The sequence below is a fragment of the Oreochromis aureus genome, linkage group 23 (genome assembly GCF_013358895.1).
Source record: "Oreochromis aureus strain Israel breed Guangdong linkage group 23, ZZ_aureus, whole genome shotgun sequence".
NCBI lineage: Eukaryota > Metazoa > Chordata > Actinopteri > Cichliformes > Cichlidae > Oreochromis > Oreochromis aureus.
In genome coordinates, this window is record NC_052963.1 from 37,379,725 (window position 1) to 37,398,464 (window position 18,740).

At 39.8% G+C, this 18,740-nt stretch overlaps 1 protein-coding gene across 3 annotated transcripts; it reads left to right on the plus strand.

Moving 5' to 3' along the window:
* Positions 1–194: 194 nt before the first annotated feature.
* nek1 (NIMA-related kinase 1) lies at positions 195–16,384 on the plus strand. Of its 3 annotated transcripts, XM_039607340.1 has the most exons (36): positions 195–263; positions 631–779; positions 867–963; positions 1,079–1,176; positions 1,280–1,363; positions 1,461–1,528; positions 2,009–2,095; positions 2,566–2,620; positions 2,911–3,111; positions 3,197–3,269; positions 3,619–3,737; positions 3,951–4,016; positions 4,336–4,395; positions 4,482–4,529; positions 4,959–5,039; positions 5,125–5,306; positions 5,394–5,513; positions 5,597–5,699; positions 6,036–6,122; positions 6,632–6,715; positions 6,820–6,897; positions 7,603–7,698; positions 7,801–8,001; positions 8,093–8,146; positions 8,243–8,483; positions 9,729–9,854; positions 10,012–10,188; positions 10,692–10,850; positions 10,939–11,044; positions 11,171–11,247; positions 11,336–11,553; positions 12,080–12,237; positions 12,522–12,880; positions 13,106–13,239; positions 14,258–14,390; positions 15,575–16,384. In XM_039607340.1, the coding sequence occupies exons 2-36, from the start codon at positions 663–665 to the stop codon at positions 15,586–15,588; spliced, it is 4,161 nt and encodes a 1,386-aa protein (XP_039463274.1). In that variant the 5' UTR covers positions 195–263; positions 631–662; the 3' UTR covers positions 15,589–16,384. The 3 variants fall into 3 exon arrangements, with proteins under 3 accessions (XP_039463274.1, XP_031609676.2, XP_039463275.1); XM_031753816.2 differs by lacking the exon at positions 6,036–6,122; XM_039607341.1 differs by lacking the exons at positions 195–263; positions 631–779; positions 867–963; ... (2 more) ...; positions 1,461–1,528; positions 2,566–2,620 and having other exon boundaries at positions 2,013–2,095.
* The last annotated feature ends 2,356 nt before the right edge of the window (positions 16,385–18,740 follow it).

Genomic DNA, 18,740 nt, shown 5'->3' on the forward strand with positions numbered 1-18,740 from the left:
GTTACACGTTCTCCATGCTTCTCAGTTGGTTTGCGGTTGCTATGGAAAATGTCCACAGCAACGGTGTCATTGGGGGCGGAAACTGGTAAGCGTCATCCACAATGACAGATGATGGACAGTCGTATACACCAATTAATGTTCGGTCTTGGTACATCTGACCAATGAAAACGTACAAAAAAATGTAGCCGTAGTTAGATAGAGAGTGCGAGGACAGTATCAAGTACCCGAACCTCTATGAGAAAGGCAGCGAGAAAAGACTAATGGTAAGGCACACACAAACGTATACGGCTACACAGTGAGCCGGTGATATTATATCAGCCAGAGTTTTGTGCATTCACAGGGTAAATATTTTATGACGCTTCCATCTTCTTCTAGCTTCTAAGTAACGGAAACGCTAGCTGTTTTGCTACCAGCTGTGTTGTGTCTTGCATCTCAGCATCACAGTCCGTCTCATTTTCTGTCTGACAGCGGTCCACAATGGAGCTAACATTACATTTCCAGGACGACGCACAATTGGCATTATTGAGACTACCAAATGTTTGCCTTTTATAAAACTGCTGTCACGGAACCCTCGATTAAAGCCTAATTACACCGAGCAATAGCATTAGCATGTGCTTGATGTCTTTGCAGATCCAGCATGTGGAGCCAGTCATTCCAATAACATGGACAAGTACGAAAAGGTGAAGAAAATTGGGGAAGGTTCATTTGGAAAGGCTATCCTGGTCAAATCCAAAGATGATGGACACCAATATGTCATCAAGGAGATTGGCATATCTGGAGTAAGCTTCTGTGCATATATTACACAAGCTTCGCATGTTGTTTTCAGCGTGCGCTTCATCTCGTTACCCTCTTCATTACTTTGACAGATGTCCAGCAAAGAGAGACAGGAATCTCGGAAGGAAGTTGCTGTTCTTGCCAACATGAGTCATCCAAACATCGTCCAGTATAAGGAATCTTTTGAAGGTATTAATGCCATTCAAATAGCTCATCTGTTTATGTGAAGAAAATATTATCAAATGTGCACTGTGTGATAACTACATACTATAAGTTTTTTATTTTATTTGTACTTTAATCCCAGAGGGTGGCTGTCTGTATATTGTGATGGACTACTGCGAGGGTGGAGACCTATTCAAAAAGATCAACTCTCAGAAAGGGGTACTGTTCTCAGAAGAGCAAGTAAGCCAGCAACTACTCGAGGCAGTCACTGTGCAAACAGTATACACATATTGGGTTAAACTGATCACGATATGTATGGTTTACTGTAGTCTCCCTTTTTGAGATCCTAGATTGGTTTGTGCAGATCTGCCTAGCGCTCAAGCATGTACACGATCGAAAAATTCTCCACAGAGACATAAAATCACAGGTATTGTTTCATAAATCACAAGACCTCCCTTTAAGTGATAAGTTGTTTGTTTGCATGTATTGGTTTATTTACATGTGTTCTCATAATGCTTGTGTAGAACATCTTTTTGACAAAAGATGGAACAGTTCAGCTTGGAGACTTTGGAATTGCAAGGGTGCTGAACAGGTATGCACACTGTTGTCTGAGTAGCCCTGCAGTTTTTCATTAAGCATAGATTTCAGACTAAAAGTTGAAGAACACTTTGCATTTCTGGTAATAAGACATTCTGTTTTACTACATTTAAAAAATATTATAGTTTATTTTGTTGAATTTGTGTTATCTGTACACTGCCCTTATTTTAGCCAATTTGTTAACTTGTTGTGTTTAAATTATTGTTTAGTTTTGTTTTTAACTGTTGTTACACAAAAATATCTTTTGGTTAAAACAAATATGTCTGATCTTATAATGTATTACATGTTTTATGTATTTATAAATTTTATTCTGAGGGTCCTAAGTGCATTTATTATTGATGTTGATTTTTCTCCTTTTTTACAGCTGTTTTTGCTTTGATTTTTATGTCGTTGTTTGTATTTTTGCACATTAGAAAGTGCCTATTTGAAATATTGAAGCTTTAATATTAAAATGTGCTATTTTTCTGTTTTTCAGCACTGTAGAACTTGCAAGAACATGCATAGGAACACCATATTACCTGTCACCAGAGATCTGTGAAAATAAACCATACAATAACAAAAGGTACTTGGACTTCTGGAATATCGTACATTGGTGTCTAGTTGTCAAGCAAATTCAATAGTAATCAATGGGACAAGGTGTCTCCCCACTGAATCTTGAGTCTGCAGGATTAGGCGGTGGCTACAGTGTAATGTAAGGATATCACTTCTCCTTTTATTGAGTAAACTTGCACGCTTACATCTACAGCAGGAAGCTGGTATTGATTTTTCTCCTTAACTATTTTAAGTGTACATGCAATTTAACCCACTTTAGTTACAATCAGTGAAGTAAATTTAACACAGTCTAAATGATCTGGAGTTTTCTTGTCAATAAAGTCTTTTTTTCATCTCAGTTTATAAAAGGAAAATAAAGGGCATGCACTTGACTGTTGATACCTTATTGAATGAATGATAAACTTAACCCAGAACTTATCCCTGCCTACCCATTTGTATGTTCTCGCGTCTCATTTTCCTTGCTTTTCCTTCCTGCTGCAGTGATATTTGGGCCCTAGGGTGTGTTCTGTATGAAATGTGCACTCTTAAGCATGCAGTAAGTATTCTGTGTGAGCTGTTTAATAATTATTGTACAGTATTGTAAGGTGTTTTATGCAGCATTTACTGCTCTCTCACATACTAATTTTGATCTCTTCCTTGTATATTCTATATGTATAACTGTAGTTAAATAATACACTGAAATTAATTTCCAGTATATTAATTCCTAATTAAATATCTAATCCAGTACAGTCCCCACATTAAGAATCCCTATATAGTTCAATTGTCTGCAGTAATTTCTATGCAGTGGTTACAGCTGTGTGTGCCTTTGCATTTGTTTATTCTCAGTTTGAGGCTGGCAACATGAAGAACTTGGTTCTTAAGATAATCCGCGGGTCATACCCTCCTGTGTCATGTCATTACTCCCAAGAACTGCGATATCTCCTTGCACAGCTGTTTAAACGCAACCCCAGAGAGCGACCTTCAGTCAACAGCATACTGGACAAACCTTTCCTCTCCTGCAGGATTGAGAAGTTTCTCACACCACAGGTAGACTCTGCAGCTGATTGTTAATTGTTTGGGGGGTTTTCTTTGCAAAAAGTAGATTGCTCATTAAATTTCTTACTCATTTCAGATCATTGCTCAGGAATTTCGCCATACTTTTCTTCACAAGCAGCCTAAATTGGGTGTGGCACAGGTGCCATCAGGTGAGCAAACTCGTGATGAAGAAGACTACAAGGGGTCTGCCTTCTACAGCTGGTTTGTAGATTCAAGATTTAGTCAGCCACGAAATCAGACACATATCAGTGGCATTATGGGGGACTATTACACCTTAAATCAAAACTGATAAATGAAGGATGCTGGACTTTTGCATCTGTCGTGCAATAATCTGCTCATTTCTTTTTGATTTTTATCATGTTGTGAAAATACACTGTTTATTTTGTGTGTGTGTGTGTGTGTGTGTGTGTAGGTGCGCACATTGGATGACTAAAATACAAATTTTGTTTGTTTTTGAGTTTTTCTTCTAAATTACTTCTGGATATCTCATAATACCAGCCTCAGCCCAGAAGATTACAAAACCAGCCGCCAAATACGGAGTGCCTTTAACTGTGAGGAAGGTCCCAGATGGAGCCAGAAAGCCTGCAGACAAGAAACCAGCTGGAAAACACAAACCGGTTAGTAGACTGTTATTGTTGATGACAAACTGGTAAGACCGATCTTTAGTCATGAAGTTTGTTTTGTTTGTTGGGGGGGCGGGTTTGCTTTCTTATGTCAGAAGCTGTATTTGTTGTCAATGCTTCTCCCATTTGTGTGTGTGTGAGTAAGTGTGTATTGGTACATCATGTTATGTTGGCTACCTCTGAAGCCCAGTGTCATATGTTGCTCAGGCCCCTCTCCCAGCAACCCCCCAGAGAAGAGTGAGTCAAGTGGAAGAAGAGAGGAAAAAACACGAGGTACACCTAGAGCCCCATATTATATTCTCTAATAGGCTCCCTCCTTTTTTCTCTCGCCATTCAATTACACGTGAAGGTCCCTTCTTATTAGCATTTTCAGTTTTGCTCCCTCTCATTGCGCTTGCTCCCCATCTTCACCCGTTGTCCGCTTCTGGCCCATTCGGAGTGCTCTGCCTGATTTAGCGTTCTCTTTTAACCAAACTTTTCCTCCTCGCCCACCTGACCTCTGACAGAGCAGTCCTGCTGGCTCTTTCCCTCGAGGCGGGTTTCTTTAAGATATCTATTTTGGGGTTTGAATGGTTTTTTTCTCATTCTATAGGATGGCATCAGAAAGAAGAGGATGGAGATGATTGAGAAAGAAAGGAAACAGAGAGAGCAGGTGAGGATACTGTTTAGTTTCTATATCTCCATGCAAAATTTTTTTTATACCTTTCAAACTAAAGTCTTCTGATCTGTTTCTTTCAGATGTTTATGTTGAAAGCGGAGCAGATGAAGAGATATGAAAAGGAAAAGGTGAGTGATTAACTGAGCTTGGGTGTGTGGTTTTTATTTATTTTTTATTTCATTAGTGAAGGAAAGGGGATCTTTTTAGGACAAAGTAAAAAAAAAGTATTCAATATGAATTAATAGAACAGTTTGAGAACACTGAATGTATAGATGTATAGAAAATGATGGCTATAGCCACCATGAGCCTAACTCTTTGTGTACTATCGTTTTAAGCTTCCTAGCTGTTGGCAACATTTTTATATGATGGAAATGATAAACTAACACATGAGTTCTCAACGCACAGCCTGCAGGTCAGTGGCAGCAGTAGAGGGGGGGGATTTAGTCTGGATATTTTCTTTATCTTCTGCTAGGTGATTGATCTGAGCTCCACAGTGCATTCGTAGTTCACACACTCTGTACAGCTCAACCTAAATCTGAACCTTTGATCTCTTACAGATCAATCGAATAAACCAAGCGAGAGAACAAGGCTGGAAGCATGTCTTGAGTTCTAGTGGAGGTAGCAGCCCAGAGAGAAAGGTAATGTATATTTATTCCGTTTTTGTCATATAAAGAGTTATGCCTTCGGCGAGGGTTGCGACATTGTTTTGTTCTCCGTACTCAGTGTTTTGTAGGAGGTGGAAAGAGAGGTGCACATGTTGCTGCTGTTCAGGGTTCTACTCCAGCTCCTCTCCCAGGTAAAAGCCCTTATGAACACTACCATGCAATCCTCGACCAAATGGCTAAACCGATGCCTAAAGATGTCAGCAGGAAGAGCTCCTCAGCTGGACCGTGCAGCCCCATTCGGTAAGGTTATTTTATTTTATTTTTTTTGGCTGTTTATCTGTGTTAAGTAGTATTTGTAATGACATTACCTGTTTATGTACCGATTAGTGTACCAGCTGCTGCAGGCCCAGTGCTTCCTAATGGCCCTGCTCGACGGCTAGACCCTGATGTAATCAAGAGAGAACTCCACAGGCTGCAGCATGCTTCCAAACAAGCCCATATTAGCAGGTCAGCTAGTCACGTAGCTGCGTTGTTGTTCTCAACGGTGTAAAAGTTGAGTAAGAATATTTATTACTGTGTTTTGTTTACAGGCAGCGCGGTCAAATGGCAGCTGAGCGAGCCTTTCAAGTTGAGGAGTTTTTGCAGCGGAGGAGGGAAGCTATGCTCAACAAAGCCCGCGCTGAAGGACAGCTGGTACATATTATAACTACTACTAAGTATATAGCCCCCATCATGAAAATACTGCATGATAACCCGTTACTATACTGGTGTTATTTATATGAACAGAAATAAAAACTGATATTGATATTAAGTAAGAAACGTTTTCAATCTAACAGCTTAATTAAGCTCTATTTCTGGCCTCAATATTGAATCAATTATAGACCTGTGACCGCAAATCACACTGAGAATCAAACAACTGCCTGCGAATGTTTTTATCCTTTTCTATTATTTTTGTTTTACACTTAATCTTGTGGCAGCTAGCTGTTAGGGCCCGTGTCCTAAAGTGTGGTTAAATTAAATGGTAAACAGGGTACTCGGCAAAACCTGGCAGCAATCTATGGAGGCCGGGCTGGTGGTGTTCGGTGCGGGAGGTCTAAACCCAACAAAGAAGAGGAGGTAGGAGGCCAAGGCCTGAACGCCCAGCCTCACACTTCACCTTACTCACAGCACGTCTGGCTTGGCACGTTTCACACGTCTGCACAAAGCTCCCTTTGACCCGCCCACAGTTCAACCCAGCAGCTCAAACTCATTGCCACTCCTTGTGCAATGTGTGGTGTTCCATTATCCCAGTTATGGCTGCTGTCTCATTTCAAATAACCACCTGAGTTTTGAGTTTGGTCATAAATGTTTTGCTCTGAATGGATACATCTTCATTGCTGATTGTAAATTTGTGTTGTGTTGTCTTTTGTTTTGGGGGGTTTTTTTTTTCTTCTTTTTTTGTTATTTTTATCTAAATGGCTGATGCCTTTCTGTATAACATTTTTTTATGTATAAGTCCCAACAAAGCATGTTCTTTTTGTTGTTGTTGTTGTTTTGTTTTGTTTGTATGTCTGCTAACATCAGTACTGTACTCTCTGCCGTGTGTGTGTTCATTCAGTATTTAACATTTCTGTATTTGTTCTCAGGAGTACTTGGCAAGGCTCAGACAGATCCGCTTGCAGAACTTCAATGAGCGCCAGCAGATCAAAGCTCGACTCAGAGGAGAGAAGGTACATTACTCCACTGCTCACAGGGTGCCAATAATGAAGGTGGTTTTCAGTTTTTGCTAACATTTTGTCTGCTGGGTGTTGATGTTGCTTCCTGTGTGTTTCAGTATGACAGCGATGGTTCTGACAGCCAGGAGTCCAGTGAGGAGGCCGAGCTCAGGAGAAAGAAGATAGAGGCTTTAAAAGTGAGTCTAGAAGGGGCAAAAAGCAATTGCATTTTCCAATATCCGATGTTTATCTGATAACCTTATTTGCAGAGACGTTAACAATGATTAAATTGACAGCAAGAGGAAGATGATGTAAGTCCTCTTCCTTTTTCTGCTCTGCCTGTGACTTGTTGCTGTAAAGAGGCTTAAAGTCATGGGTTTTGTTTTGTCCTGAAACAGCACAGGAAAATATAAAAAAACACTGTCATCAGAGATGACATTGGATTTTGTACAGCCCTATTTGATTATTGCTACAGTCTCTAAAATCCATGGCTCAGAGTAACCAAACACGTGAGATTTCACAAAACAGAGATCAAAAAATGCTTTATTAAGCAAAAATAGTCACTAACCCTAAACCTCGAAACAACCACCCAGTGGGTCGCCAGGATGAATGTTTTCTCCTGAACTAATGTTTAGAAACTAAACTACTTCAAGCAAAATATGAAAATGGGACCATCGGTAATTCCCAAGTCAACTGATAATAAACAAAACTGCAAAAGACAAAGGTCTGTACTGGTGGAGGAGAGATGACCCTCTCGATTAGTGTGCATGCAGTTTAGCCTTCCCAGTCAATTGTAACTGGAGGAAAAAGGGAGGACAGAGGTTAATATGATCAAAAAATAATAGACAGAAATAATGTGTAACATTTATCAAAGCGTGTCATTGTTTTGTTCTGTTTTGCAGGCACAAGCTAATGCCCGTGCGGCTCTTCTGAAAGAGCAGCTAGAGAAGAAGAGGAGAGAAGCATATGAAAGAGAAAAAAGGGCATGGGAGGACCATGTAAGTGTTTGTTTTTGCTTCATCCCTAGCTTGTCTTAGTGTGACCTTACTGGTGCATTAGTTGAAGTATAAGCTAACTTTGCATATTGACTGTTATGGAAGCTTGCAGCTCGAGGGGTCAAAGGTGGCATGGCGGGAGCAAATATAGTGGCCTCAGAAGCAGTATCGTCTACCTCTGATAGTCCTCTTCCACAGCCAGGCCCCTCTCAGCCAGAACCAGCTGCCAAAACTCCAGCCCTGCCTACACCCAAACCCTCCACCCCAGCTATATCCATGACTGCTGCCCTGAAGAACGTTGGAGCAGTCAGTATATAACTGATGTATAACACCATCTCTCACAGTACTTTAGGATATTTATTTATTAGCTGCATGGATTTGGCATTTTGTTTTACAGACTACGCCACTGAAGGAGAGCTTGCCTGAACCAGAGTCTGCAACCATGATCCAGGTGAGGTGATTAGTTGTTAAAATGTATGAAATCAAATAACAACGCCATTTGTTCTAATGAAAAAAGTACTGTTATGCAATCACTTCTGTGTAACAGAGTGAGAAGAAGCAGATTCTGCGCAGACTTAACCAGAACCTTAAAGCTCAAAGCCCAGTGGAGGAGGTGGAGGAGTCTCCCTCGGCCCCAGCGGAATCAAGTCCTGCTCCAACCCAAAACCAGTCTGATACAGACAAGCGCCCCTCTTCCAATGGAGACCGGAAGAAGTGGGAAGCAGCAGAGCTACCTGTACTTCCCGTGGCTCAGCAAACTTTAGAGGAAACGTGTGCCACAGCAAGCAGTGAGTTGAGTCTAACTAGAGATGGATTAAGAGGATTACAGTATGTTTTTTGGGTTTTTGGGGGGGGGTTTTTGGTGTGCCGTGCCCTGACAAACAGAGAGAAGTCTCACAACTTCATGACACAACTGGGCAGTTTTTTTGAAAGCCCCGATTTGAACACACTGTAACAGAGCCAAAGCTTAAAAACTGCATGTATAGAATCACCAGTCAAATGTGATTAACAGCCAAAAAAAGGTTTGTATTCCTCTGAAAAATAAAGTTTATAAAACTCGTTACCCCCAAACGTCTAATACACATATACAAAGTTACATGACTCTATCATCTTTGCCATTTAGTGAGTGTATTTACCATTTCATTCTTTTAATTTTAACCAAATTTAAAAATGAAATTGCCCTTTTTAGCCTGTATGAATAAAAGTTAATACCTGTCTGAAACCATGATGTCAATCTTAAGATCAAGCTAGAAATCGTGGCATAAACAGACTCTGACCTAAATTTTGACGGGAACATTAAGCAAGTTACAAAGTTGGCCTACAACCACATTTAAAATCAAAATAAAGGATTTCTGTCTAAAGCAAACCAGCAGGTTAGATTACTATAACAATGACATTATAAGTCAAAAAAATCAATGAGACAGTTACAGCTCATGCAACATGCTAACACTAAAGAAATTGGATTACTCCTATCCTTAAATCCATCACTGGCTTCCTTTGTGTCAAAGGATAGACTTTAAAATCCTTGTACTGCTTTACAAAGCACCAAATGGGCCTACTTAGATTTCACATTTATTCATACCTCATGAAACATCCAGACTTTTAAGGCAATTAGGACCAGGTTTACTCTCTATTGCTGGAATCACAACAAAATAACAAATGCAGCTTTCAGTTTTTCAGTTCTAGAGCAAATGTCTTGAACACTTGATGTCAGCTAAAACTGCTGCTCCATTTAAATCAGTGCTAAACTTTACTGTTTGAGGGGCCTACCAGTAAAATCACATCTGTAACCTCCTAACCTTTGATTTGCTTTAATCTCATCTTTTGTTTGTTTGTGATTATGCTCCTTGCTACATTTCACATTATCATCGTGTTGTGTTTTTCATATAGTTTATTTCTGCAAAGAATTGCCTTGTATCTAAACAGATCAATTGAAATATATTATAATTCTTCAGCTGATTTCTATTCAGGATCTGTTGGTTTCTCTACTAAAGGGCAGGTTTGCCAAATTTCCCCTTCTGTTATCTCATTAGCCACTTCAGCATCTCCAGAAGCTAGGCCATCCTCTGGTGGTGACAGGAAGAAGTGGGAGGCAGGAGTTCCACTTGTCCTTTCTGCAGCTCAGCAAACTCTAGAGGATACATCCCTCATGACCATTGGTAAGTCCTTTCCCCCTGAGTCAGAACAAGCGCACAGCTTTCCCTATAACTGCTCTCTGAGTATTACACCCTCTGTCTCTCTGTCTCTCTCTATTTCTGTTTTTGTTTTGTTTGTTTGTTGTTTTGTTTTTGTTTTTGTTTTGTTTTTTTGTCTCAGAGCAAACAGCAGGCGAAGTTATACAGATAGCTGTGCTACAGGAAGATGCTCCCAGGAAGATGTGGGGAGCAAGTCCAGACTCTCAGGTGCTGAAGGTACTTAAGGAGGCAGAACTTCAGCCACTCACCCAACCACTGGAGACTCTCACCATATGTGAGGATGAGTCTTCTAGTCCTGGTTAGTCTTACTTACAGTTTCTCACCTCATGATGATTTTTATTTTTTTTGAGTCTCAACATGAAACAAATTCAGTTAGCTCCTGGGCTCATGTCTTGTCTTTGGGATTTCTTTCTCTCCTGACTCTGAGTTAATGTGATCACAGGAACAATAACAGGTCATGTTACACTATTAAAAATCATAGTTTGTTTTTTTTTCCTATATATATTTCTAACAATTTGACTAAATTAGGCCATAAACTTTGCTCGGTATTGCAGGAATAGTTTTGATGTGAAATTTAGAGAATATTTGCCTGTATCTGTCCCAATGTTGCAGATTTATTTGTTTATTTTTGAGACATTACATAAATAGTGAGTTAAAGTAGAAAAGTACTGCAAGAGATTGTCTGAAAATACATGGAGAGAGGAAGAATCCTGTAATGTTTAAATTGTTCTTATTTGGTCCTGCTTTAAATAATGAACATGTGCTTATCATGTATTATTATTGTCTCTTGGTTTCCTTCAGTTAAATTAAACCAGATGACAGCAGAAGCTGGCATTGTGAAGATACCTAAAGAAGTGTCTGAGAGTCCTGTAGCTGCAGATGTGGCCTCACATCAAGAAATCGCCATGGCTGCTGCAATAGAGAGCCCAACACTGCCACCCAGCGTTACTGAGACTCAGGGTTAGAACCTGATATTGATCCGATCCGATTAAAATTTTATTTTTGTTGTTTTTCCCAGCTAAATCCCGTGATGCTTAAATTCCTTTAGATCCAGCAGACTTGGAGTCGGTGTTTTTAGAGGAAACCCCTAAACAGGCCTCACATCCTCCAAACAGTGTGCAGCAAGCTTGGGAGCAGGAAAGCCAACAGCAAATGTGAGTGTTAAATGAAATCAAAATGAAAATTAAGCCTTTTTTATTATGATTTAAAACTCCTTTAAATAAATAAATGTACAAAGGCAACATGCATGTCTGTGAAGCTAAGCTGGATTTCTTCTACAGGCCAGCAGAGGGCAGTACAAGACCAGCAGGCAACAAAGAGGCTGAGAAGAGTGCAGAGAAAGCTCCAGAGCCATCAGGTGAGATCAATGTGTAGTGAGCCAAGATGACTTTTTTCAGGGTAATTATTATCTTAATTAAAACTGCCCCCATTTTTCCTCTCTACAGGTTTAGCCCAGCATGAGGAGCCCTTATTTATGAAACTGTGTTCCCCAGCCCACCGACGCACTGCCGCCCTCGCTATCCTCTCAGCCCAGTCCTCCATGGATGAATCATCCTCCTCTCTGGCCTCTCGCTCACGCTCTGTCTCACCTCTACGCTCCAAACACCAGAATGCACTCCTCATTGGTCTCTCTACAGGCATGTTTGATGCCAACAACCCCAAGGTGATTACTGGCAGAATATTACACTTTTTTTTGTGTGTGGACATTGTGTTCCATAATAAAGGGAAATTCTAAAGGTAATTATCTTAAGTATTAAACCCAGGACATTGTTAGCTGTAAGAGTGATCAGGTGTTTCAGGTCATTTATCTGTTCTCCCTGGTGTGATGTAAAGGCTTGTGCAGTATTTTGGGTAGGATTTCAGTCTTCTTTATTAATGAGAAGGCTGAAATGAATCCATTAATCTCCCAATCTGAACCTGCGCTGAGTCTTATATTACAGGACGAGCATCCATCAACCATTATCTTTCACGACCTTCATCGGGGACAATGAGATCTGCAGAGCTCAACATTTTTAATATGCATATATAAATGGCTACATAGAATAGGATCTTGTCACAGAGTCATGTCCTATTCTGGCCCCTTCTTTGCATATTAAGCCCTTGTTTATTGTGTCGTATAAATTCCACTTGCAGTTGTCTTAGTCAAACACTCAGAATACTCTGTCACTGTGTTTGGTTTGTGCCGGCAGATGCTGCGGACATGCTCTCTACCAGACCTGAGTCGACTCTTCAGCTCTCAGCAGGACGTTGCAGTGACTGGTGAGGCTAACATTGCTCCAGACAACAACCTGGAAATTGAGGACCTGGATGAGGCAGGAAAAGATGATGACCAGTCTGAGACAGAGGAGTAAGAAATGCATGAAATCTAAAAACATCCTAAGACATTATCTGGACCAGCTGTTTCATTTTTGGCATGATAGATTAATTAGGTTGGGGTTTAATTTTTCCATAGGAATTATCAGAAATACCAAGTACTCTAATTAAAGACAACGACCTGTGTCTGTAAACTATATAAAGACGGGTAGTTGTTACAATGACAACTATTGCAAGCAGCTTTATATTTAAGGTAATGACCCTTTAATATTAGAGAGAAAACTATTGTTTTCTAAGAAACCTTGTTCTGTTTCTTAGTGCTTATGAAGATGAAGATCTGCGTGACATCAGGGCATCCATGGAGAGACTGCTGCAAGAGGAGGTTGGAGCTGGCGACTTTAATGGAAACCCTCCTGAGAGCGGAGACCAGGAGCTTTTCAACAGAATCGCAGCCGAAATCGATCAGGACAACAATCAGATGGCGGTAGACGATGACGACGATGAAGATGAGGAGGACGAGGAGGAAGATGATGAAGGCGATGAGGAGGAAGAGGAGGAGGAGGAGGAATGCTCAAATGGAAGTCCGGCTGATGAGGAGGCAGGGGAGTTGCTTACCAATGGTGTGGGAGAGGAGAACCACAGTAATAACAGGCAGCTCAATGAAGAATGGCATTCGGGTAAGGACATCACAGAGACTCAGACTTTTCTGTCTATTTTACTCAGGTTGCTTTAAAACATTACCTAACTCTAGTTTTTACATTTAGCTTGTTTTATGTTTGAAACTACTTAAGACCTTAAATATAATCTTTAATTAATATTCTAATTCCTTCAGCACCCTCATAGTTTTCGAGACCAAAAGTTTGAGATTTTTATATGAAGTGATTGGTTCTGCTCCACAACAGATGGCAGCGGAGAGGAGCAGGGCGGAGAGACTGAGCATCATGACAGCATCTTCAGCCGTCTGGAAGAGCTTCGGTTCAACCTGGAGCAGCAGATGGGTTTTGAGAAGTTCATTGAGGCCTACAATAAGATTAAGGTATGAAATATTCATTATTTCTCTTTGAAATCTGGAGTTTGTTCATAAAACCCACAGTTAAAGTGACAATACAAGCCAAAATCAAATTTACATATTTTTAATTTTTCCTCTGGACTGCTGTGCTATATCTGGAGTGTTTTTGTATGAGCTGCCCAGTTTTGGAGATTTCAGCTGTCTGCTTTAATACTGCAGCTCAGCTTATAGGGGATATAATTAAGGTCTGTATCTTTTGCATAGTGATGCTGTTGGCATGTGTAGTTCTTTAGAAGGAAAATGGCTTGTGAGTGAAACCGCTGAGAGCAAGATTTGAAGATTATGTTCATGACAAAGCGCATCTTCTCCAGTGTGGACAGCGGTCTAAGCAGCTACTCTTGTGGGGAGTTGGGGGAGGTGCGTATATTACATATCTCTAGCATGTCCTGGTCTGCCCGAGGTCTCCCAGTGTGAAAAACACCTCACCTAAGAGGAGCGAGATGCTCAAACCTTTTCAGCAGACTCATTTTGGCTCTACTTTTCCTGCATCCAAGTGAAAGATCAGACATGGTCTCCTTCCATGAATTGTCACATTATCATTTTGCAAGCCTGAGTGATCCAAGGAGCTTTGTTGTTGGGAGAAATTTGCCCCAATAATATAACTATAGAACATAGCTGGTAGTGTCTCCCAAGGAAAAATTGTTCCTGGGTATGGCCACAATAAGTAATATTCAAAAACGACCCGATTCAAGAAACCCCACCCTGGAGCCAGCCAAGGGGAATGTGCTCCTTCATACATGGAGGCCAGACTCTATGGGATAAGGTTCAGCCCAAGTGATCCGCATGGGCCCAGCATCCACTGGAGGAACCATTGGTGTCTTATTGGTGGATTGGACTGCAGTCAAGGGTGGTGGTTTAGTCTCTCTCTGCATTAACTGATTCTCCAAAATAATGCAGTCATATGCAAAACATATACATCTGTACTGTCCTTTTAAGTGTTACATCACACGACTGATTGAAGAGACTTGTTGTTTTTATGCTCAAGGCCATACATGAAGATGAAGACGAGAATATTGACCTGGGCTCCAGTTTGGTCCTAAGCATTCTGGGAACTGAGCACCAGCATCTGTATCCCAACATCCTTCATCTAGTGATGGCAGATGGCGCTTATCAAGAAGGTGAGTGACAGTTTTATCGTATTGTCATTTTCAGTGTCTCTGACTTAAATAAATAACATTTAAAATGATATTCTTTAATGTTTTTACATGACACACAATAAAAGAGTTCAAATTAGTTTTTCACTTGGACCTGGTTCATTTTATATATTTTTTTCTTTTATATAATTTTTAATTTTCACACCGTTTTCCTTCTGAGCCACAAACATCCGAGTAGGTTTCTTTTCATTGTTCTAGTCAGCGACAGCATCAGCATCGTGTCAAAATCCTGTCCTCTTTTCTCACATTGTTGCAGCTTCACCAAGTCGTGAAGAGACTGAGCAGATGTGAAAGACACCCTTAACTCTGTTTTCTTTGTCGTGCTCTGTGCTGAGCGTGTCGTCGGACTTGGGGGGCCACAGCAGAAATAGAAAGCAGTGAATCCCTCAGGATGGGAGCAGACTTCAGATATATTTTCTAATTGAACATCTTTGTTTGATAGTTCGTTCGTTTTCTATTTTTACTGTCTTCTGAAGTAGAGATGGATGATGCAAATGTCAGATATCTCCCCTGAGGACTCGTCTCAAGATCTGTTATCTTATGGCTTACATCCACGCAGTGGTGGATATAATTATATATTTTTGAAGCAGCAATCAGAGAGCAAACTGTGGTAAGGCAGCATAGTCTATTAATTGTTCCAAAATCTCAAGTTCTTCTTTTTTTTTTTTTCCCCTCCCTTTGGCTCTTCTTCATTCCTAAGAGGGCAGATTTTCTGAATATTGTCATCTCATACTGCGTTTCAAACTTTGGGAGGGGCAGCATATGAAAACAATTTAAAAAGAGAGAAGCTTAATAAGCTTGTTTTAGACAGTAGATAAACTGATGAGCTGCAACAGATCCAAATATGGGACCAATACAGATTATTTTGAACTGTGAATCATGCAAGGATAATTTAATAAATTTATAGAATGAAACTTTGAAGCAAAAATCAGTATAAGAGGTCTCACATTGGCAGAGATTCTGTAAAAGTTTATAAAACCGTACCTCTCCATGGCTGCCAGTGACTTGGTGAGGTTAAATGTTTGGTTCTGTTGTTCATTATAACAATGCTGTCATTGTGTCTCGCCTCCTCTGTCGTTTACTTTTAGGAGTAATGGTCCAACTGCTTTGTTGAATTGTCGTGATTTTCTTTGTTGTCTTTCTTTTAGATAACGATGAGTAATGTTTTGTGCAATGGAGCTGCTGGCAGCTTTGACAATCTGCTAGCAATCTGATGTCTTCCTGTGACGCACACGATCGGCAGAAGGATCTATGCATGAAGTGTCCCAGCCTCACATCTAACAGTGTTTCAGGCACACTTGCATGATGTATAACTACTACACTCAAGACTGTACTTCATACTTTGACTATCAGCACCTGACACTCTTTTCTAACCAGTGTTCTTTCAAAAGTGCATTATGGAAAAAGACGTGTTGTTGTTAACCAAAGTTTACTGCAAAATTAAGTAAATGTTTCGTCCACATCTGTGAGTGAAAGACGCACATGGGTTGTCACGATTAAGAGCATAGACTTTGTTGTGTCTAACATTGTTGTTGGTTCAGTTGGACTCTTTGGTGGGTGAAGATCTGGTCCTCTCAGGTGCTCTCTTTCTGTCCCACCCTCAACCACAGCTTCAGAACTTTAACCAGGTCAGGATTTTATTCAAAACCAGTTCAGCCTCTTTTTCTTATGATTGTTGTCACCAAATAAAAAGTTAAATAATATCTAAGGCATTTTCCATGTTTCGTACTGCTTCGATTAATTCAAGTAAAGTTAAGCATTTTTGTGAGTGAGACTGTTGTATATGTTGCCAAGGAACTGTAGCAAGACTGGTTGGTGTGACGAGTGGAGCAGGTCAGAGTTGTACTGATGATATAACTAGTCATATCGACGCTAACAGTTTACTGTTACTAACCCATGTTTGTTTCTAAATTTAAATACTGCAAAACTTTATATGAAATAAAAACCTTTTTAAAGAAGTTGAAGAGTTATTCTATTTCTTTCTCCATTTCCACAAAGCAGGGTTTAGACAGCAGACATCAAGGCTTGTGATTTAACTACCTCACAATTTATTTATTTATTTATTTATTTTAAAGGTTGAGTTAGGTTGTTTTAAAGCATTAACAAATTAATTTTTGAAATCTGGTAAAAACGACTTCTTCGTAATTTGGTGACATCTTTGATCACAAGGTGGTAGCATTTCAGCAAAAGGTTCCACCCAACCAACATAGATTCTTTGTTAGAAATTATCTATTGCTACCCCAAAAGACCACTTTTAATTCATCTATTGCTTGTGTATGCTTTTCACAAACTAAGTTAGTTAATTATGGCTATAACATGTTACCTGACCTCATTTTAACTTCAGTTGTTATCTCTGCTACAAAATACACATCTTGGATGTAACATCATAGCTTTTGTTTCTTCATATTTTGTTAGTAGTTTTAATTAATTGAAACGGCTGTAAACAGCTTTCAAATTATTCCTAAAGGCGGTTTTTGTAATTATGTTGTGCAGATAGGCCTTTGCCTTTTGCTAGGTTACAGTTGTAAATAAGAATGACTGACTCACTGCACCATCTCCTGGTACAGATTGGTATTACATGAAAGTACAGCCTGGCCCTGGCTTCATTTAAGTTAGTTTCTCTTCAGTGCAGTACATGGATGTTTTGTGAGACTTAGTACATTTAGGTTTTAAACAAATCAGTGTACAATAAGTAACTCACAACCCCCAAAATTTTACATTATTTTTTTCAATTTAATGTGTGTTTATTTATTTTTTCCTAAAACAATCTTTAGATTAGAAATGTGGTTGTGGAAAGAGAATCATTCTACTTTTCACAGGTCATTGGATGACTGTGCCACTGGTGAGGACATAAGGCTATTTTCAGCTACAGCCTGTTTCAACGGACCACTAACCCTTCCTGTCAGCTAGCAAGATTTATTTGAAGTCGTGATCCCTGTGGAATAATATAACACAAGGCAGTGTTCTAAGACCACATCTCATTTACCATGACAGGAGACGTCGGTATGTGTCCTACAGTATGGGTTGGAGTATACTTGAGTAGCTGACCTACAGTACCATCCTTTCATTAAGAAAAAAATGGTCTCATACGAGTTCCCCAGTAGTTCTAGGTCCCTATGTTTTTATTTGTCTGTAGTTAACATATCTCAGGTTTGAACTCGTCAGCCCTTCAGGACAAAGCAATGAATTATATTTCGATTCGTGCCACTAGTATTGAAGTAAAAATCAGCCTGCGGATTAGGTCAGAAACTGAGCTGAGAATCTTCACATCTCTACAAGATGTTGCTTTTATAAGTTAAATCTTTCCTAGCCGGTGATGAAGGACTGAACACTGATTTCTGACACCAGCCCTAACATAAATATGACACTACTTAAACTGCAATATGTCATTGCCCTGCATATGTTTCAAAGCTGAGACGTGCAAAGAGGGTTACACATTGGATTTCATGTCAAATAATACACAGATATCCAGTGGATTAAATTCTCTTTACATGCATTTATTCCTTTTTTATTTTGCCCTTTTTTTTTTTTTTTAACTGAAATTAATCTGAAGTTTGAGTCTTTGCACATAAATACATGCACTTATATGTGGGTTTAAGCCTCTAAATATATTTAGATCTTTAGTCAAGGGCCCGACAGGAGCAGCTCTTAACGCCCTTAAATGCCTTCATTCACTATTTATACTGCTCGGTGGCATTGTGCTTGTTTGTTGTTCCATATCTGATTTAGTTATTCTGTTTTAACTCCCACCATGTGGCTTGTATTATGCATGGGTGGTTGTTTTATCTCTGTAGTGATTAGCATTTTTACTTGTTAAGAGGGACATATATAGTACATGAAGGCAAGCAACTGTCAGTATAATCGGAGCATGAGGGACTTTGAAACAGCACTTATGGCTTTCTTTTAGATATAAGCGCATTATAGGCTCAGTGTGGAGTATTGGTACAGCAAATCTAATTTTAGGTCTTGCAAACATAGAATTGTCAGAAAGTCACTTTGAAGTTTTGCCTTTATCTCTTCAGGTTTGTGGTTATGAGTTCTGTTAATTATCACAGCTGCAATAAATGTATAGTGGCCCAGTGATGCCAAAATGCAACATCCAATTTCTTTATTTCAAAATTGAATTTGGGGTTGCAGGGACGGCGGGTGTGGGAGCCATCCAAGCTGTTATTGTGCAAAAGACTGGTAGACCCTGGACAGGTCGTAGCTCGCCATAGGGCAAATCCAAAGAGAGACAATCATTCACGCTCAGATTCACACCTGCAGACGATTTAGAACCAGTTAACCTAAAATGAACCATCCATCCATTCTCTT